The sequence below is a fragment of the Daphnia magna genome, linkage group LG8, assembly GCF_020631705.1.
Source record: "Daphnia magna isolate NIES linkage group LG8, ASM2063170v1.1, whole genome shotgun sequence".
Taxonomy (NCBI): Eukaryota; Metazoa; Arthropoda; class Branchiopoda; order Diplostraca; family Daphniidae; genus Daphnia; species Daphnia magna.
In genome coordinates, this window is record NC_059189.1 from 3,608,013 (window position 1) to 3,629,967 (window position 21,955).

The following is a 21,955-nucleotide window of genomic DNA, read 5'->3' on the forward strand; positions in this document are numbered from 1 at the left end:
TGTGTGTGTGTGTTTGTGTACGGATGTTGTCGAAAGGAGAGAAACCTTAAGAACGCACGAACGACACACGGTTGGAAAAATGAGGGAAACTTTTGTTTTCCTCCATATCGAACAACTAACGCCATCTAAAAATGTATAAAGAAAATTGTAAAGTTGACCGCTAGATGTCTTGAAATCACCTGACGGAAGTGCAAAAAAGAATAGAAATGGGCGCGCAGGTTGGGAACGGAGCCAAGAGGCAGCCCCCAGAATGTGTGTTCAGTTCGTGAGACAGAACGTGTACGGCTGAAGTCGTTCGTGAGCTGTGCAAGACACCACAGTTGTTGGGTGGTGTTGGCTATGTGTGGAGAACCTTTTTTTTTTTTCGAAAACCCACATCGTCGAGGTCAGATAGACTTAAAGCGGTCGTGTTTTCGTCTCGTGTGTTTCTCGTCTGCTGGTTTTGACAAGAAATCAACCCCTCCACACACGTTTTTACTTTGCCCACACACACAAAACATCTTCAGACATCAGCAGACAAAGCCCACGTCTTTTGGTAAGTACTCGAGTGTGTGCACACGAATATTTGTATCATTGTGTTGTTTTTTTCCAACTCGTTGTTGTTCTATTCGGCGAGTCGAAACGTTGAGGCCGTTGCGAGTTCACTCACCTGACAAAAGCATCCAAAACCCAAAAGGGGGAAAAAAATGAAGGTAGCACACAGCAACTTTTTTTTTATGATGTCTCGAAGAGTAGCCTTAGGCTATCTTCCTCTCTCGCTTTCAGGTGTCATCCGTTTTCTTTTTTTTTTTGTTGTTCTTCTTCCCCATTTTTGGTTGTGTTAGTAATCTTTCTTTTTAATGAAACAAAAAAAAAAGTGAAGCGAACAAGTTCGATCAACATTCTTTCGTCATCCGTTTTGATAGATCTGCAGGTGCGTCAGAAACGCCAGGTGTCTTTGACTAGCTGTGCGAATTCTCCAACAAGGAGTGGGGGGGAGACTCATCTACATACCTGAGACTTACACGGACTAAAGGTACGATGTCCTAGATTTCACGCACAAGGGAGGCCAATGAAAGTTTTCTTTCTTTTTTTTTGGTTTAAAAGATATATATACCCGCGAGGCCATGGGGATCAACCGAAACGTGTTGCGTATGATTCTTTATTTTTATTTTTCATCGTAGACGAGTATGTTGCAATCAGTCGCCACCGGAAGTGGGCTAATGTCGTTTACTCCGTGTAGAATAATAAAATTGGAGGATTAGAACAAGGAGAAAGGGGAAAAAAAACAAACAATATTTGTAAGCAAAAATTGGGTCTCGAAAGAGTTCAGGTTTATTTTTCTTTGTTGTTTCGAAATAGCCAATCAACATTGCGGAGGAGGGAGTTTAAAACAAACATTCAAGGATCGTGTCAAGGTATTGTGACCGTTGGGAAACCAAATGCGCATGTGCGCGGCCTCTCTTGTTTTCTTGTTTGTTTTTTTCCAAAATGCCTTTGTTTGGTTTTAAAATATTTGAAACAAATTCGGGAAGTTTGACAGATTTATTAACTCTCACTTTAATCAAAAGAAGAGAGAGAGAGAGAGTTGATAATTGACGTGTGGTGTTATGGCGTGGTGGCATTCTACCCACATGGGCGTATCCAATCCAAAATGTCTTTCACATGGGGGCTCTCCTATACCAGTGACAGTAACACACCTATTGTTTTCTTACTTCTTTTTTTCATTTTTTTTTTTATTGTATCTTGTTTTCATGGCGACTTTTATTGCCTTTGTGTGTGCGCGTGTAGAGTCATTGCTCGTATCGCTTGGCCAAACTTTGGCTCCGGTTTAGCTTCTCATTCGGTTCCTGTCTAACAATTTTTGATGTGAAATTTTCCTCATTTTATTTTGTTGAAACTGAAAATTCTGTGACCGCTTTTTTATTTTTCCAAAAGAAATTAGTTTGCACCATTTCGAAGAGCAATGGCTACCTCTTTTTGATAATCCCGTTTTCTTACGAATAGTTCTGACTTTATTGCTCACATCTTCCTACGGTTCCAACTGATAGATCACGAACGATTTCGTTTAAAACGGGATACACGAGTTGAAAACGGGATTCTTAAAAACAGTTGGTCAACTTCAACAACCCAAGGACCCACTGTTTCTTTTTTTTTTTGCATACAGCTTTTTAATGACGTAAAAAACGTAATACGATCTCGTGTGTAAATGAGGTGTCACATGCGAGCTGTCGCCAAGGCACGTGAAGTCATTTTTTTCTTTTGTTCTTCTCTTTCGGCGGAGGATGACGGTCATGTCGACTCATTTTCGCCATGTTTTATTTTTTAATTCCAAGGTCCCGTTCCGTTGTAAAGTTTCTGCTTTCTCTTGTTTGGTGTGTCCTCCAACTGAGAGGCTTTCAAAGAGTCAAGGATTTTTTCAACAGCATTGTAGAGTTAGGACGTGTGTGTCTAATGGGGCAACATCACGAGATGTTCAATTCATTCACCGTTATATGTGATACGTATTTAATGCGTTCATTTTTTTTTCCGGACTTTACTTTCCCGCTGGTGACGTTTGGGGAATTTATCCCGCTGGATAAATCAAGTGTCACGTGGTATTAGCCCGGATTTATTTATTTATTTTTTTTTTTGCTGGTTCTTTTGTTCTCCCTAGTAAAAATGGGATTCTACATATACAACAAAAGCTCTACTATTATTATTATTATCACGCCGTCCAATCATAATCCTCTGGCGTCCTGTTGGGCTTGATTAACTTTGTCGTATAGCTGAATCGACTACGCCCTTTTTTTTTCTTCTTTTCTTATTAAAAAAAAAGTACAGCTCTTTTTCTTGTTATTGTTATCCCGATTTATATTTTTTCTTCTTTTGTTAATTTTCTTTTTTCAGCTTTTGTGCGTTCACTCAACTGTATCCGGTTAGTAACGGTAATCTTAATTCATCTTCCGCTTCTAACAACAACAAAAAAAGAGCTGTACTTGGTTCACATCCCCGACTGCGTGATTCAGGTTTTTTTCGTGAAAACAAGTTGCCCTTGTCTCTTCCTGAACGAATATGGAACTGTAACCTATAAACATTATTTTTTTTTCCAGTTTTGAGACGTCAACTTGAAATGATTCGTTCACCCCCGTCGTTCTTAACCGGAATGTAAAGCCGTGTATTTGCCAAAAAGAAAAAAAAGAAAAATAGAATGGGAGGAAATCAGAGTGTCGGGTCACTGGGGCGTTTTATCCCTACCTAAATATCGTTCGTGCACGAGTCCCCCAGCTGACGTAGCAGTCACTTCCACAATGCGCAGTAACAGTGAACGAATCCAGCATTTCGATCCATTTTCTATTGGACAGATAGCAAAACAAAACAAAAAAATGTTATACATAAGGGGAGGGTGAGCTACTTTGGTCGGAATCGATCCAGCATCCAAGATGATGTTATTGTTTAGTGCCAAACTCTATATGTCTCTCTTTTGTATGTACCCCTGGCGGGGTATATTTGTTTTTGGTCTTGAAAGCTCCTTTTTTTTTTTGTTTTGTTTTGTTTGATGGATCCCACTTCCATCAGCCAACAAAAGGACTCTGTAGTCATAGCACTTTTTATTTATTTTTCTTTACACACGTCACAAAATGGAGATGTACAAGTTTTCTCTCAATGTTAAAAGCGAGAAAATTGCATCGTTATTCTCTATGTGTGCATATAGTTCTCTCTCTCCAAACAATTCCAAAGTTGCATTCTGAGCCGGTAATTCCGCCCGGACGGTTATCTCTCATTGCCCAGCTGCCACATATTTTTTTTTCTTAAGCCAGCGTCCACAAGATTATCACAATTACTAATGGCTTTCGTCCGCAAACTAGTTTAATAATAGCACTTTCATGGGCAAAAAAAAATCTTGTGGTGCTAATTAGTTCCGTCGTTTGACTGCCAGGAAATGATGAACATCAGTAATTGTTTTGTTGATGATTAAAAGTAGATTGCTCACTTTCTTTGTTGTTGTTGTGCCGTAATCATTTACAGCGAAATGAATTGCCTGATGGGGGGTGGTAAGGTTTCGCTTCTTACAGCTTCCCCTATACATTCATCCGCAATCCCAAGCGTCCAGTCCATGTCGAAGAAATCGATGGTGAAGCCTCTTTCTGTTTGGCTTTTCTTCTTTTTCTTCTTTAGGAGACAGTAGTGATTATCTGTGAGCTCTTTGCACTCGTCCCAAAAGGATTCCATTTTCTTTCTATCCGCTACCAAGAAGAGAATCCTTCAAAAATAAGCGCCATTAACTGGTGACCGCCAAAAGAGAATAACATAACAAACGATACGTAATTATCTTGAGAGAGTGTGTGCAACGAATGTCTTTCTCATTTCATTTTGGAGGCTAAAAAGTCATCAACTTTTTGTGTGTAACACGAGCTAGGACCAGCCTGATTGGTCTTTGATGATGATTCTAACAGACTCAGAGTCATTATTTCTTAGTTTTTCTTTTCTTCGCCTCGGGCAACTCTTTTGGCTAATTTTTTTTTTTACCGATAAAAAAAAAAAAAGGGTCCTTTCACTTTGATGTCATTATCGCTTTCATCGGTTAAAAACGAAGGGGTGATTGAACGCTGAATTGAACAAAAAATAGTTGGATCAATTCCGGTTAGGTTCTGGTTGAATTAGTGTCCCCTAAAACGTAATAGGCGACCGCTAAAGGATAAATTGAACACGGGGCTCAATTTTTGTTTTAAATTCACATGCAATACTGTTAATCGTGTTGTTATTCAAAAATGTTTCGCGGAAAGAAAAAGAAAAACTCGTTACTTCTATCGTTGATAAATCGTGACACGCGAGCTATTTTGCTATTAATATGGGGAGAACGAGCGAGATAATAAATTCACTGAATGTTAAAGAGGAAAATGAAGTCTGTTGACACCCGGAAAAGAGGGCGGAAAAATCGCGTTGCTTTTGCACGACACCCTCACGCTTTACCGGGTGCGGTCATCGACACACACCCGAAAAAAAAAAATCGATTATTCGCTTAACTGTGGGAGTCAATTGCGTACAAATCTGCTGTTGGTGGGTGGAGGGGCCAGCGGACTCTAGCGGGTTGTTGTCCGCCGCATCTCCGACTGTAAAAACGTGAGACATTACAGATGTGTTATATTCTTACAGGATAAAAAAGGGGGGAGGGAATGGCCAACAGTTTACGACTCAAGTCATGAACATTTTTGCATCATCTCTTTTTAACAGTAACAAACAAGGAAGGGACGATGCACAAACAAATGTTTATGGACTTGAAAAATAGCCGGGCATTTGTCGAGCAATGCGATTGCATTTAAGGGAATAGGATTTTATTTATTGCACCTACCGAGAAAAAGAGTTTCTTTTCTTTTTTTTTATAGCTTTCTTCTCCGTTATCGGTCAACGTGTGGGCAGAAGAGAGCGGGAGAAAATTGTTGTCGGATCCTCAATCTGCGCATGTTGTACATCAGAAAATGGCAGCCATTTTTGTTGTTTACGTAGGCGGGAATTTCAAATTCGCGTTGTATTTTTATTAATATCTTTACACAAAAAAAAATCATCGTTTGTCCTCAATGATTACAACATGTCCTCAATCGATGTTTTCACCATCAATTTATTTTTTTCTTGTAAGGCCATTTTAGGACGATGTTAATGATGATATCAACGTTTTTTTTTGTGCTGACAACACGTCGGATAAAATAGGTCTCCCCTTTTTTGCGCGTTTTCGTCTATAGAGAAAATTCCGAAATGGCCATCAAACTGCTTGTTTACCATCCAACATACAAGGCCGGCTTGCCCTGTTGATGGACGGGCGGCACCGTTTCGGTGTCTTCTTCCCTTTTCACCAGATAATAAATGATCCGCGTCTAAGCGGCATGTTGGACCCGCGTTTCATCGTGTCACGGTCACCAACGCCAAATTTTCTTTTGTTTTGTTTTTTGGTGTGAAAATGGCCATGACCAGAGGGGGCTTTGATTATATAGGCTCCGTCAACAGTGGAAGGCCGGTAACGATTTGAAATCCATTGGCACTCAACTGCATCAAATGAGGTCCATGTCCTGCCTTTTCTTGTTGGCCCGTCTGTTTCCCATCAGATGTGAATGTACGAAAAGAACCAGGATGCGTTTGAAATAGCCGAAACGAAGTCAGCTACAGGACTATCAAAATTTCAAAAAGGGAAAGGAAAAAAAAAAAACATTTCAATAATTTTTGAGGGGTGGGCGAAAGTTGCCAAACAGCTTTTTCTTTTCGGGAGAAAATGTAGGTGAAAGGTTGTGATCATTACGCAGGTACTTAACCCGCAGTGGAGAATGGCGTCCAAGTGAAAGGCGCGCACCATCGTAAAAACCGATCGAGTAACTGTTGTAATAGCCCTCCCCCTCCGCCAAAGATTTTTTTTTTTTTCATCCTTTCTATTGACTTCCTCCCAAGCTCCTCCTTTTTTCACGGCCAGGAGGCTTTTCGACTGGATGGCCTAGAGCGATTACTTTTGGCTGTGTGTCTATTACGTTCATTTTTAAGGAGTTTGCCAGTCTGTGTCGTTGCACTTGGTTCGATGAACGGAATCCTGTTTTATTTTTTCCTTCTTCTTGGCGGAATAACGTGTTAAGTACGTTCATGAAGAGTCTTCAGTCGTGATTGTTCCAGCTTGCCGTACAGTTGTTCTGTTTTTCAAGGGACAATTTGTTGTGAGTTTCTTAGCCAATGAGATTTCAGTTTGTTACTTGTAGAGAAAACGCAATCGATCATCAATTATGGTGATTCAAAAGCTATGGATTTACAGATCGGCGCATAAAATTCCACCATCGCCAATTGTGACCTGGTAAAAAGAATTTTCACATTTTTTTTTTTTTTTTTTTTAAATTTGCGTTCCTCATCTTTTCGTGTCAGGGTTGGCACCCCGACCGCGTTCCCACGCAAAAAAACACAATCGACTAAATTTCTTTTTTTTTTTTCGTTTGTAGTTGAACATTTTCTCGTCGAATGTTCTTTTGTGTACAGAAATTGTGCTCACAATAAAACGAATGTGTTGGGAATCAATCTCCGAACGAACGAGGGATCTCAGTGACATGACGGATGATGTCGAATCAGTAGGTCGTGAGTGATGAACGAAGCCGATCAGCTGAGCGCACATTACATTAGAAAATAATGATTACAAGTGAAGCAGAGACGGTGAAAGGGAAAGGTCATAAAAAGAAATCACGAAAAGGTTCGTGACCGTTGCTATTTTGGAAATACGGCGGCGCCATTCTCAAGCGCTGGCCGACGCCCTAGTCTTTGATGGGTTTCGAGGGAAAGCGTGCACAAATAACATTTACCCGTGATGGTTTGTAGTAGCAGCAGCAGCTCCCGCGTCTTAAACTCTGACGCTCTCTCCCCCCCCACCCCGTTTTAGTAGATCGCCAATTTAAAAGAAAAAACAAAACGTTCAATAGTTGAATTACCTATAACATTCTATTGTTATCTTCAATGAGAGGGAAAGGCAGTTTGAATTCCCGCGGTACTCCCAAAATAAAAATCGGTGTCGAAGAGAAACGAACGTGACCTTCCTTTTGGGCAAGACGTGAAAAAAAAAACAATTTGTGTTGCCTCTGTTGACATTCTTTTAAAATATCCCATCATTAGACTAACAAGGTTAAAAACTAGATTCAAATCTATTGTACATATAGAAGCCCGATGGAATGTAGAGGTCAATTTTTTTGTTTGGAATCAACAACAAAAATGAAAAGGGGCGACCTGGATCGCGATCGATCCTTCCAAAAGGCCGTGACGAGAACTATCCAGTTTTTTTGTTTTTTTGAATCACGTGACTCGTCTATTTTCATTCAACTTTACGACCCCCAACTCGAATCAAAACTTGTTATTGTTGAAGGCTCTTTCGGTTGGTCCCGAACGAAAAATCGAACGAATGTCGGCAAACTTGTCTTTGACAGATAGTCACAACTCGTTTCAGTTTGTTCCAGTTTTCTTTTTTTTTTTTTGCCCGGTCACTGTGTTAGGAGGGAGTAGAAAATCCATCGCTTCCAGCTCTTCTTTCTCAGAAAATTCTAGTTCCTCCCTACCCAGTTTGTCGACATCTTTTTAAGCCCATGATTTGTGAAGCGCCCTCTTTTTTTTCTTTCTTCCTTTCTTCGGAATAAATGGATGCGTGGAACTTGATTACTTGTGACAAGTCTGCCGTAGTGTCGAATGGCAAGACATGTAAAGTATTGATTCCGTGTGTACAGCGGATGGGTTGGATAAAGGGCAGTTTGGCTGAATCGCATGATTTCAAAGGAGAACATTTGCATGTAATCACAAGTTTCTGTCCTGCTGCTGTGCATTTTCTCATCATTCAAATTGCACTGAAGAAAAATGTGGGTGAACTTTTGCGTTACGGTCGTCGTTTTGCCTGTCTTCATTTGTTTTTTTGTGCGGCTGTGGGGTCGTCCGTTTTGCTTGAGATGCTCTTTACCGTCGTCTTCCACAACTGAAAGAAGAAGTGTCGGATGAGTCTGCCGACAGAGCGTGACGTTACAGCACTGCCAATTAGTTGCCTATTTTGAACCACGCCTCTTAGATTTTTTTTTTCTTTTTTCCAGGCCAATTAAAAAAGCATCACGTCCTTCCCAATTCTTTTTTTATTTTCTCCAGAAACTTGGAAAAGAGATCACAGAAGTCCCTTAACCCAAACTCAGATTTATCTGTTTTTATGTGAACACAATTTTGATATCATTCGTAAATCTTTCACGACAATCTGGCAATCTCCAGCATTTGCTAGATGTTCAATTTTTTTTTCTTTTTTTGAACGATGTGTATACATACTGAAGTTGTAGCTACTCTCGTGAAGCGGATGGCGTATAAGGGAAGAAGGATCGATACCACTCGGTACAGTTGAGGGAACAAATCATCGGGAAGAATGGATCGTGGCAGACGAATCAGCAGATTCTCTATCATCACTGTCCATTTTTCTTTTTATGACTTCGTATTCGACTTGTTTTCAACCTGCGTTTAAATCAGATTGGAATGAGAGATGCTGCGCGATATTGGCAAATAGCAATATCAAAGTTTGTTGACATCATCGATCGAGACTCTGGTATTTTTCATCTCCCGGGGAGTTGTTATCAACGTTGACTTGGATATAAAAAATTGAGAAAAAAAAAAAGCTTGTGAGATCCTGTTTACAGGATGTGCACATTGGCGAAGCAGAAGGACCAAAAGTCCAATTACGATGCGGTTCCTGAAGCCTATGCATAGCATTAATTAGGAAGACGATCGATAAATATCCCCAAAAACAAGAGTTTTTCTATGAAATAGATTTTTTTTTTTTAAAGGGTCTTTTAAAGAAATAAAATTGTAATTACAAAGCAATTTTCTAATTTAAGCCATTGAATTGTAGATTAACTATTTTATGCTTTTTCTATCATAAAAAAAAAGTAATAGGCATACTGGCGATGACGTCGGAACGGTGCATAGGCCAGTGCTGATGGCCCTGGAGGAAGAAGTCACTGAAGACGGAATGGCTTCGACATCGTCTTTGAATAGTTCAATTCAGTCACCACTGAAAGCTATTGCGTCTGCCGTCTTTTCTTCTTCTTCTTCACCTCAGCCGCACGTCAATGGAAGTTCGACTATGACGACGACGCCCAAGCCCGTCAAGAAGGACATCTATCGGGGAGAATGTCAAGTCGATGATGCAGGGCGAAATGGACAAGGCACCGTCGATTCCGTTACGGTATATTATGCAACATATTTGAAATGCTAATTTTATTTTTCATCAAAATAATCCGCTCTCATGACAAGAGCAGGAAAAAAAAGGAGGTTGAGATCGTGAGGGGCCGTTATTTTCGTTCTGTTACGTATCGAATCCATTTGATTGTTACGCACATTCCGGAACGGGGGCGATGAAATGTCTTTACAATTGTTGAAATCCCTATTTCTAGTTGAGTGTATGCAGAAAAATTGATGATGATAAGATTGTAAGCAAACATGAGACTCTCCCACCTTTACCTGAACATCCTGGGAACCTTTGCAACAAAACCAGGAGCACACAATGATTCATCAACAAAATATTTCTCTTCTCTACTTGGGGGGGAACAAACGACTCGTTCAAGTCATAACATATTTAAAAAAAAAAATTTCTACCTGAGTAAAGGATAACCCGTTCATTTTTGGTTGTGAATCACACGGTCGTCATTACCTGAGTCGTGTTTTCTTCGCAAAAGCCAAAAGAAAACAAAATCCCGTTGTAAAATTTCAAGTAGATAAAGTTCGAGTTTTAACAAGAGCTTTTTTTTTTTTTTATAGTTAACGGCCTAAACAAGGCATGAAAAATTAGGAGGGGGGGCCATGTGGTCTTTGCAAAGTGTGCTGTTTGTTGGCCAGCAGGCTTTTGACGCTCCAGTTTATTTTTACACAGACATCCCCACGAAATTTTAGAAAGCGTAGGGGATAGTCCCCGATGCTTTTCTCCATTTTTCTTTCATTTGTTCGTGTATTATAAATTCCATCGTTCATGACTCAAGTCGAAAAACCAAAGGAAAAAGGAAAATATTTTGGGCGGACAATGAGAGAAAAATAAAAGATGAAAGATGTTTTTTTTGTGTGTGGTGATGACACAGCTGAGAAAAAGTGCGTGTTCCATGCTGTGTGCCTCCCCCCTCCAAGATATAGTAGGGATTTTTTGTTTGTTTGTTAGGTAAAAGAATTTTTTTAAAAGACATTTTCTTTTTCTTTATGGGAGATCGTCAACAGCTCTCTAATAAACGAGAGATTGTTAATTGAGTTATATGATTATCACAATAGCGCTATGTCAATTAGAATTTAGAAAATCAGATCGGGTCGGTTATTACGGTTACTGGAACATCGACATGTTGGACAGTTTAATGGACGTATTTTTAAAGCAAATAGTGGAATAGAAATCTAATTTCGTTTTACGATGTTTGAAATTGTGTCTTTTATTTCAATCCCCGTTTTTTAAAAAAATATTATGCAGGTCAAATCTGGCGGTTCTCGTCCTTGCAGTCTGCCGTGCTCGTTGAACAACAACAACAACAACGGCACCAATGGATTTTACAGTCCTTCGTCACCCGAAACGCCTGCCGTTCTACCCGATGAAGAAGCAGCGCTTTTGGCTAAACTGGAGGAGGCAAATAGGTAAGAATTAAGTCTAGAAATGAGTGCACAAGACAAAATAGGCGTGGCACACACACACACACCCCTCAAAATTCATGAATTTAATTAGCTTAATGAGTGTTTTCACATTACGGTGGCTTGTCAATCAAATCCCCCCGCAACGTGTGAGATATTTTGTCTGGTGGCCTTTCCAATGGGTTTATGATGAGCTTCTGGAACGAGGGCAAAATAATTTTATGAGCCAAGTACATCATGAGAAACCAACCCACACGGAAAAAAAAAAAATGATGACAACTCGTGTGATTTGTAATACTTTAAATTCTTTTTTTTTTTTTCCTTTTTCTTCTTTCTTGAGCTCGTTCCTAAAGTCTCAATTAAACTATACGAGCGTAACGATTGTTCTCAATTGCGCTCGAAATCAGTACGTAGCCGTGACGGGGTTAGCCGAAATATCCTTCGTCACGGGGTTTAGTTTAGAAAAAATTCCCATTAGTGTAAGAGGAGGGGGTTGGAAATAAATGTACTACATTGTTTTGCCCGTCTGCGAGGACTATGCTGGAAAGACAATGAGCTCAAAAAGAAAAAAATTCCAAAGATATTTTGGCTCGAGTCTCTTGTTAACGTTGCCAACATTAACTTCGTCTTCTTTTTTTTTTTCTTTTTACTTGCCTCACTGCTGATGATCTTCTCTCAATTCCTCTCTGCGTGTGTGTGTGTGTGCCCACTAAGATTTTTTCAAAACACAACACGGAGGGGAAAGAGACGTTGCTGATTGGTCCTGCCTACGCCCGTACGGGTAGAGGCAAATGGCTGGAAGGCGTGGATATGGGAACGACCCTATCTTTTCTCTACTACGATATACTCAGTCAATCTCTCTCTCTCTCTCTCTTGAACAAAAAAAAAAAAAAAAAAGGAAGAAAAAAAAAAAACTCACGCCAGTCGTTGGCTTCACGCCCCAGTGCCCGGTCGTGTGTGTCTGTGTGTAAACTGGACGTAAACTATAAGCGTGTTTCAGCATTGCTCTACCGAACCTGATTGTGTGGGTGGTCATTTTCTGCAGACTCGGGTTATTATTGCGCAGCTGGTGTTTTGTTTCTTTCCTTAGGAACGACTTGTTCCAGCTGACCGGCATTTCAGTTGCCCAGTATTTTTCGTTCTCTCTTTTTTTTTTTTTCGCGGGGGAGGTGAATCGTTGAATTGCGTCCCGGTTGTTCTAAAACCTACTTACCTACCAACAGGTAAACCTGAAAATAAATTCGGGAAAAGAAAAAGAAGAAGAAATTTAGCTCCAGGGGTTAGGCGGTGTATGGGGCGAAAGGGTATTAAAAAAAAAGGGCGCGGATGCATTTTTCAGTTGTTGTTGGATAATTCCCCTCCACTTTTAACATCCGACACATTTTGAAATAAGTAGGGGAGGAAAAAAAAAACTTTGATGTTTATCATCGCTTGAATAATAATAATTCAGAAAGAAAGAAAAAAAGGAACTACTGGTGGAACGGGGGGGTTAGTGCGTGTGAGTAGATGAATGGCGCCCGTGTTGCCGGATTTATGTGAGTTAGACTCGTCGTCGGATGACGATGGAGAAGAATCCAACGGCCACGGCGAGGATTACTTCGTCTTTCACAATCCTTTGAGCTTTTTGGCCGTTGTGCCCGACGTTGTCGACTTTGAACGGTGAGGACAAACTTTTTTTTTCTTTTTCGTGAAATCAAAAGGAGCACGTCTCTCTCTTTTTGTCTGTGCACACATAAGGTCACGTGCGTGTACGCCTCCCCTCGCAACATTTCAAAAAAGGTTTATATATTTTTTTTTGATTATTATTGTCTAGCCGCGCTGGATTCGTTTGGCGTTACACGCACAATTTCCCGCAAAAGCTTCGACTGAGATTGTGTCACGTGCGTTATTTTTTTTATTCTCCTATTTCCATGACTTTTCATCAGCTCTTTTCTTTTGGCCTTCCCGTTTTGGTGGTGGGGCATATCCGCTCTGTGTCTCTCTCTCTCCTTATCCGCCCATCACAACTAGTTATATTCACACACAGCAACAGTCGTGAACCTTTTTCTCGTGTGTGTGCGTTGGGTGTTGCAAGCAAATAAAATAAGGAGCCCTTTTGTTGACAGTTATCCATTTGTTTGTTTTTTTCCAGTGTGTCACCTTTGTGTTAAGGTCCGTTGGGCACATGCACTTTCTTTTGTTTCAGAGCCCAAAAATGGTTTAGCCTATTTTTCTTCTTCTTCAAGTAGCTCGCAAAGAAGAATTCTTTTTAATAGTTGATGATGCGCAAGCCTTTTACGACCATGAATTATTGATAATGTTGTGGTGTTGTATACGAGACGTGCGTTCGTATAATTCGAGCCAGCTCAGCATTAATCGTACAGGAGTAGAAACAGGAAATACAAGAGGAACTGGCTATTTATTAAACATTTATTTTTGTGATTGATGAGACCCGCTTCTTTCATTTTTTTCCTTTTTTATTGTTATTATTATGATGGGTGTTTTTTTGTTTTGTTTTTACAGGATGATCGAACTGGACAGCAAATCGTTGAACTCGTTGGCAGGAACTGGCACCAGCATCGCGTCTGGACATTCGCGCAAGAGTTCGGATGCGTCGCAAATCTCTTTGAATTCCGGTAACGTTTCTTCTTTTTTTTTTTCGTTTTTAATCAACTATTATTTTTTTAGTTGTAGTCGAGGAAAAATGATTACGACAGTCAATGATGTCAACATAAATCCATAAAAGGAATTTCTGATGTCAGTCCCGAGAATTTTTTATTTTCTTTTATAGGAACTATTTTCTTTTTTTAATGTTCTAAAATGTAGACATTTTCGTTGCATTCTCCCGAGCTTTGTTGTTGTTGCCCGTTTTTGGACATCTAATCAAAGTTTTTCTTTCTTGGTTGCCCGCGGGAGCACACACAAAAAAGTTCGTTTTCATTTTCGTTCTCTGTTGGAATCCCGGGGTTCGATAAGGTCGTACATTTTTTTTTTCCCCTCCTCCCTTTTGAATAGCCAACAAAAACATGAGAGATTGTTAGCCCTCCATTTCGCGCAGACAGCGGCAGAATAAACTCGATGGAATTTGATCTTTTTCTGCTTTCTGTGTACACTCGCGAAGCTTCTGCCCAGCAGATGGTTGGATTTTTTTATTTTATTTTTATCTTAACGCTGGCGGGGGCTGCTGGCAGTGATCTGGTTATCCTTTGGAGCATGAAACTAAACGTTTTGCAAGCGATCTTGTTCCTATTTAGTTTTAAAAATAAAAAAGCTCATTTTAGAAAAATCTCTTTGACGTGGACAGGTTCCAGTGCCAACAGTCAGGAGGCACGTTCAGACGATAATGAAGAAGATCAGTGGAGCCTTTGGGGTCGTTTGGTAGCCGATTGGTCCAACACGTACAAGAAGCGCAATGCCTACGTCAAAGACCTCGTCCGCAAAGGAATCCCTCATCACTTTAGAGGCGTCGTCTGGCCGCTTTTGTGCGGCGCAAATGACTCACCGGCCAAGTCGCAATACGCCGAATACATCAAAGCCACATCGGCCTGTGAAAAGGTTTTTTTTTTTTCATCTTCTCTCTTTTTCAACTCGTTTTCTCTATTCTATACTGATGGATTGAAAGATTGTATGACTTTTAAATGTTACGTCCGTTTCCGATAGGTTATCCGTCGCGACATTGCGCGCACGTACCCCGAACACGACTTCTTCAAAGAGAAAGATGGACTGGGCCAGGAAAGCCTCTTCAACGTCATGAAAGCCTATTCGTTGCATGATCGTGAGGTGGGCTACTGCCAGGGATCTGCTTTCATCGTCGGTATCCTCCTCATGCAGGTAAACATATAGAAATCTACTCGTGTACAAGTCTAGCCAATCATCACCATCCATCATTCGATCACGCCCACCACCCGAAAATGCCTTGTTTTTCTCTATCGTTCGTTCAACAGTTAGATTTGGAAGGAACGCAACCTTAAGGCGTTGGTTAACATTTTCTGTTAGCTTCTTCTTCTTTTTAATTCTATAAACTAATTTTTTTTTTTCAATTTTCGGGGGAAAAAAAGATGCCCGAAGAAGAAGCTTTTGCGGTCGTGGTTAAATTGATGCAAGACTATCGATTGCGGGAGATTTTCAAACCTTCAATGGCCGAGCTGGGACTTGTTTTGTATCAGCTCAAGAATCTCGTCGAGGTACGTTTCTGTCCCCCTCTCAATTGAGTGTATACAAAATAATATAATTAACGTTTGGGTCGTTGTGGTTTTTTTATTTTGATCGGCAGGAATTATTACCCGATCTCCACGCCCATTTCCTGTCACAAAGTTTCGACACGAGCATGTACGCCAGCAGCTGGTTCCTCACCCTATTCAGCACCACGTTGACCCTATCGGTGGCTTGCAGGTAAATTAATAAAGCGAACTGCCCAACTTTACCGTGTCGTTTGTTTGCCAACTGTTTTCCCCAAAAATGGGCTTCCAACTGTTGTGACTAACCATCGAAAGTTTCTCTCTCTTTCTGGAAAGTCACTTTCCAGTAGTCCTCCACCCACTCTCAAATGGAAATTCTCCTCCTACGCCCGCACGGATACGCACGCCAACGCACACATTTAAAAGGGGGGGAAAGAAAGAAAGAAAAAAAGAATAACATGAATTCTAACGTCGGCATTTTTTTTTTTCATTCTCTCTTGGGATTAGAAATAATGTTAAGCATTTAAAAGACACATTTTGGTCTTTTGCCAAACTACCCCGGAATTGTTTTGTCCTTTTGTTTTTTTCCCCGTCCATTTCACTCGTATTCTGTACCTGATTGGCTGCGAGGGTAACTCGTAATTCAGTCGAGTCGACTGCTAACTTTCCTCTTCATTACCTACGTCAGATCCATTTGTTTTATTTTGTTTTTGTTTTAAATCAGCATTCCGGCCATCTTGACAGTCAGACTAAAGAATCGTGACCACCATACGTTCAAATACATTTGAACTGAACAAGAATAGAAAAAAAGGGCTTATTCATGTTTGTTTTTGTTTTCGTTGCAAAGGGTGATGGACGCCTTTTTGATCGATGGCATGGAAATCATCTTCCGGCTTGCTGTGGCCATTCTGAATTTTGGCAAAGAAGACCTTCTCTCTCAAGACATGGAAGGAATGCTCAAGGTAATTTTTTTCCCAAAACATTACAACAAACCTAAAGGGCTAAAAGTAAATAACCATTTGAAATCGTTTGTTTTCTAGTACTTTCAAAAAGAAGTTCCGGCTCGATTTGATCCGTGCCCAGATCCTCTATTTGCAGCCGCCTACAACGTCAAATATAGCGCCAAGCGAATGAAGAAATGGGAAAAGGAATACACGGCTCTCAAGACGAAAGAGCAAGAGGATCAGGAGGAAGTCAGGGTACTGCTGGATGATGTCATTTAAAGCCTAGGGAATTTTCGTGTGATTTTTCTCATTTAAACAACAGAGGCTAAGGACCGAGAACCGCATGCTGCGTCAGAAAGTATCCATGCTGGAAACGGAGTCAAGTGAACTGGCCGAACGGCTGGTACGCGGCCAAGTCAGTCGAGCCGATCAGGAAGAGACAACGTTCCACTTGAAACGGGAGCTGGAAGCGTCCAGGCAACGTGACGCTGAGAATAACGCTCACCTACGTGAGCTCCAGCAACGTCTGAAGCACATGGAACAAGAGGTTCGTGATTATTTATCTGATCTTACACTTGAAAATATCCTTTTGTTTTTTGTTTAACTCTTTTTCTTTTATCGGAATTCGATAGAACTATTCTAGGCAATCGTCTCTGGATGTTGAGCCTACGACATCACCATCTCTGCAAGCCGAACTGCTCAAGCAGAAGGAGGAACTTATCCAGTGCCTTCAAGAGCAGCTAATTGGCGGACGACTCCGTCAGGCGGAAATGGATTCTATGATCCGTGACATGAAGAATCAACTTCACGAACATGAAGAGGTAATTGAATTTCGTTTTGTTTTCTTTCAGTTTCGTTCTTCAAAGTTATAAATTTAAAAAAAAACTTTGGGCCTTTAGGACAAGAAACGACTGCGAGAAGCTACACCAGATAATGTAGTTTTGGCTTTGCAAGAAGAATTGATCGCTGTCAAGTTACGTGAAGCCGAAGCGACTTTAGCCCTGAAAGAGCTGCGACCTAAAATATCTGAATTGAGTTCTCAATGGCTCCGCCATCTGCAGGTGAGATTAGAATCATTCAGTTTCTCGGTCCTTTCTCCAACGGCAAGGACGTCAAATGACAGCAGAAAACGCTATCGATCGTTTCTTTGACGTGGCCGAGCCCTGTCAAGAGATCGATTAGAGTATTGACGTAACGCGACAGAGTCGAATCGATTCCGACATGCATTTGTGATGAGCCAAAAGCTGCTAACATAAATATTATCGATCGTAAAGGAATGACGTTAACCTTGATATTTGTCTACGTAACGCAGGATGAGCACACGACCGAAAACCAACCGACTTCGCTCGAGTCTACTCCAAAGAAATTACTTTTCTGGGAAAATAATCGATCTTCGTCGTCAGCCGGTGGCAACAAGTCTGACGAATTAATGACTATTAGACTACGAGAAATGGAAGCCGTTACTGAATTGCGAGAGCTCAGGCTGCGTGTAATGGAGCTGGAGACCCAAGTAATTGAAACTAAGCTACTGTTGACGACAGTAGGAAGATTTATTAGAGGCCGTGAATAAAACTCGTTTCCATTTGCAGAATCAAGTGCTGAGTAATCAACTCAAGCGACAGGACGAAGAAATCAAGGCCTTGGTCTCCAAAACAGAGGCGTCTGAAAGGCTCGAGAAAGAGCATCAGAGCAAGATTAAGGAACACGAACGGAAATATGCCGACTTAGAGGCCAAGGTTTGTTTGAATCACGAAGATACCGTCATCGATGAACTGGCATTTTCTTTTAACGATTTTATTCTTTTACCTTTTATCAAATAGATGAGAGAAGATTCCATGTTGGCTCGCATTCACGATGCGGAACATTCGCAACATGTAGCTGAATTGAGCCAAAAGATATCGCAACTTGAAATGAAGGTAGATTGTTGTTGACAATGTTTTGTTTTGTTTTTTTCTTTTCGTATTGATGCCGTCTACGCATTGTGTAATGTTTTTGGTATGTTCAGAATGAACAAATGTTAACTGAAGGTGAATTAAGTATGGTTGAAGACAGCGACCGAGTCCGGGAACTTCAAGATCGAATTGGTGATTTAAAAGCTGAGGTATTGTGGAATTTGCAAGTTGACGCGCCTATAATTACGGCGAATTATTTTATCTTGGGATTGCGTTATGAAAGTGCATTTTATTCAACATTGACAGATACAAAGATTAGAACACGTCAATCGGAAACTAGGTGGTACTAATGGATTTTCGAAATTAGCACATCAGCAAGAAGTTTCTGATCCGTCCGACGACGACGAAGACATGAGCAAATTGGAATTGCGATTCTCTCCAAGGACCTCGGTGGAAAATCTAACGTCATAATCACATTTGAAAGCATTTGTCTTTTCGTTATCTATTTGTTTCGTGACATATGAATACTCTTTTTGTCCGCGACTGTTAATTTTAACTACATGCAACCTTTTTTTTCTACTGGTGAGACAGACTAAAACAGTTTACAATTCTTTTTTCCTTGCATCGAAATCGATGACTAATTTTTTTATGTACTGTCACACAAACGTTATTGACTTCTTTTAAAGAAAAACATTCCAATCGTGCGAAACTGTGATTTCAATGAATTATTCACTATTGTGAAATTTTGCTAAACACTCATCCATCACCTGTACTTTTTCTCATTGGTTATGAGTGAAAACTGTATTCTTTATGTAACATAAATAAACTCTATTGAAGTATCACTTCCTTTGCAGATGAACTTTACTGAATTGTCAAAATTTTAATAAGAAATTAGTTAAGTAGAGTTAGCAAATGAAATGACAATGTTTGATTTGTACCCACAAGAATTTATTTCAGTTAACTCTTGTCATACATAAGCTTATTCAGCTTTCTTTGCAGGCTTTGCCTTCTTGGCTACTCGGGTTTTCTCTGAGCGGATGATAGCAGATGCCCTCTTCAGAACTGCTCCCCTGCAGTCCTTGCGATAACCGTTCTTGACAATGTTGCTCAATTTAGCCAAGGTGTGACGGGGTCCAGACTTAATCTGGAATCTGACCATGGATGCCTTAGGCTTGTACTAAAAAGCAAAATATAATGATTACTATTGTTCTTAAATAGAGAAGTGTGAATAAAAAGTAGGAAAAATAATCAGTTTTTATGGGTTATCAGCATTAGCTTCAGCGATCTTGGTGATAAAAAATTACATCATATACTACAAACGAGAACACATCAAGAGAAAATAGAATCATACATACCACTTTCTTCTTGCTCTTCATCACGACAACGAAACCATTTTTGTCCTTGGCAGGTTCAACACCAATGACATTCTTATGGACCAGTGTGTTGTACTTGAAACAATGCCTGTTGGTCAAGTGAAGTGGTTCCTGCAAATAAAATGATACTGTAAATAACGATGTAAACTGTTTTCTACAGTCAATAAGTGTAAGCATTGAAATCATTCAGGGTTCAAGGTTTGTCAGCACTAGCTTCAGCGATCTTGGTGAAAGCATCATTATGATTTCAATGAAATTAAACGGTAAAATTACAATGAGGTCTAGTGTCTTACCCTGGAGAAAGGCTGTTTGACATTACGCTTCTTCAAAACGAAGGAGCTGGTATTACGGGTGATGAGCCACTGAAGGTGGGAGGACGACATTTTCCTGCTACAACTAATAGGAAATGAGTCCACAATTAAATTTCTATCGTAAAATAAGTTTCATTTCACATGTGTTACCTTCGGTGTCGGCCGAAAAAAAAGAAGGAGAAGAAACTAGTGATTCCGGTCGCGAGCAAGCGGAGAAATGCGAAAGAACTGTATTCAATCCCTAAACACTCTAAGGTCTGCCAATAAGCAATTTTTTGACAGACTTAATTCGATAAATGATTTAAATAATGAATCAAACCTCAATTTTTGGAATTGGTAATTGATAGAACAATTTAAAATAATAAACAATTGAATTAAAGTAGTTTTTTAAAATCTTTATTTCATTTTTTGCAATGAAAAGATCAACCACGTGCGAAAGATGGGTATACGTTGACGTCATCAGATGTCGCTACTGTGTATTGTTACTTTCGCTTGCACGAAGCAGCCGAAAAACAAAGATTTTTGTTCTTAGTTCCATTGAAAACGAACAGACGAATCACGACCGTCAACGTGAGTGTGTACGAGAGTGTGTGCAATCCCATTGATAGTGTAAACTCTCAGGCAGAGATCATATTGCTTCAAGAAATCAAAAGAAGGACAGAGCCAACAACACACAGTGGGGCCAGCAGCGTGATGGTGTTTCGGACAGCAAAGGACGTGCACATCAAGTCATTGTGGGCTTGACGTATGGCTTGCAATTGTCGTAAAGTTTTCAACTAGACACCGATCTTGCCAGTGCTTTTTCATTGTCGCCAAAAGAAAACCATCTAAAGACCAGGTAATCACGTCCCTCTATTGTCCTTTTCTTTATTTCGAATGTTTCATTTTCAAAGGCCCTCGAGGCTCTGCTGAAAAAGTCGCGATTCTTTCTGTGTGTCGTGTTCTCTTATGGAGTATGATCTCATCGGAAAGAGCTGTTGATTAGATAGACACAATATAAGCAACACATTCCTTTTTTTTGTGTGCGTGTGCGCGTGTGCATAATACTCGTAGTGGCCTTTTAGTGATTTTCGTTCGGCATCTCTCGACCGAATAACTACAAACTCCACCCATCATATAATACCGGCCCTGGTCAAGCTAACATTATATGTGTAGAATAACGACTGTAATTCGACAAAAAAAAAGGAGTTTTTCTTTTAAAAATATATTCCAAGTTGTAGTAGTATTTACAAAAAAATGCAATACGAGAAATACTTCGCCCATTTCGAGTCTGACGCCTTGGCTATCCTATCTGTCTTGTCAGTTTTCTCCCCTTCAGTTTCCTTTTTCTTTGACGTTTTGTTGCCCCACGATTCCATTGACTCGGTGGGAAAAAAGAAAAGAAGTTTATCAGCTTCAGCTAACTGGTTTCGTTTGTTCTTTTGTGACCTTTAGCAGTTCAACTAATTCTTCTTTTTTTTCCAAATTGGCAGCTATTGTCATGTCTTTCCCAAAAGATTTGTTTTAAAATCGTGTATTCACAGAGGTGTTGCTTTCAAGCCCAATCAAATAGTGTACATATAATGAAACTTGCAAGGTTATATGTGTGCACGATGACGTCAGTTTTATTTTTCTCGTCTAATTCAATCGGTAAGACAGAACAGAACACATTCCTTTGGTTGTTGTGCTCCTTTTGTTGTTCGCACGCGTGTTTTTGTGATGATGATCGTGTGTCGTCTTTTAATATTCAACTGACGACGTCGATCACGTCACTCGATCTGATTAGGTGCCCGTCTCCTTTCAGTCTATCTCTTTGTTTTCTTTTCGCTATTCAATATGTGCGAATGATCTCTTATGGCGTTTTGTGTTTCAACCGGCTTCGTGAATGCCCGCGAGGTCTTCAACGTCCTTGGCTAATTTTTTTTTTTGTTTCTTTCGTTTTGTTTATTCCTCTTCTTCCCCTCTATGTATTAAAGAAAAACAATCGATACATCACCACCAAGCACCGAAGGGCCTTCATATTTTATGATGGCCAGCTTGCTGTGTCTGCACGATTTTATAGCCATACACACCAAGTCTGTTTTGGCAAAATGAAGAGGCACACAAGGCATCAATTTTTGCCTTTTAAATTTTCCCATTTTTTTTTCCCGTTCCTTTTTGCTTCAACCCGAATAGGTTACGGGTTCCAGCCGCCGCTGGAGCAGC

At 40.2% G+C, this 21,955-nt stretch overlaps 2 protein-coding genes across 5 annotated transcripts; one reads left to right on the forward strand and one right to left on the reverse strand.

The window, feature by feature from the left end:
- Positions 1-260: 260 nt before the first annotated feature.
- LOC116928888 (ecotropic viral integration site 5 ortholog) lies at positions 261-18,929 on the forward strand. Of its 4 annotated transcripts, none has more exons than XM_032936023.2 (18): positions 261-535; positions 9,382-9,679; positions 10,940-11,100; positions 13,597-13,709; positions 14,378-14,628; positions 14,734-14,904; positions 15,132-15,257; positions 15,347-15,465; positions 16,099-16,213; positions 16,292-16,450; positions 16,518-16,742; positions 16,828-17,016; positions 17,095-17,256; positions 17,508-17,705; positions 17,785-17,931; positions 18,016-18,111; positions 18,201-18,296; positions 18,394-18,929. In XM_032936023.2, the coding sequence occupies exons 2-18, from the start codon at positions 9,431-9,433 to the stop codon at positions 18,556-18,558; spliced, it is 2,742 nt and encodes a 913-aa protein (XP_032791914.1). In that variant the 5' UTR covers positions 261-535; positions 9,382-9,430; the 3' UTR covers positions 18,559-18,929. The 4 variants fall into 4 exon arrangements, with proteins under 4 accessions (XP_032791914.1, XP_032791913.1, XP_045033753.1 ...); XM_032936022.2 differs by lacking the exon at positions 261-535 and adding an exon at positions 6,597-6,787; XM_045177818.1 differs by lacking the exons at positions 261-535; positions 9,382-9,679; positions 10,940-11,100 and adding an exon at positions 12,024-12,753.
- An 84-nt stretch (positions 18,930-19,013) lies between these two features.
- Positions 19,014-20,246, reverse strand: LOC116928617 (60S ribosomal protein L28). The gene is made up of 5 exons (XM_032935721.2): positions 20,091-20,246; positions 19,922-20,028; positions 19,754-19,856; positions 19,443-19,571; positions 19,014-19,264 (listed from the first exon to the last, which is right to left on the reverse strand). The coding sequence occupies exons 1-5, from the start codon at positions 20,229-20,231 to the stop codon at positions 19,067-19,069; spliced, it is 678 nt and encodes a 225-aa protein (XP_032791612.2). The 5' UTR covers positions 20,232-20,246; the 3' UTR covers positions 19,014-19,066.
- Positions 20,247-21,955: the final 1,709 nt, after the last annotated feature.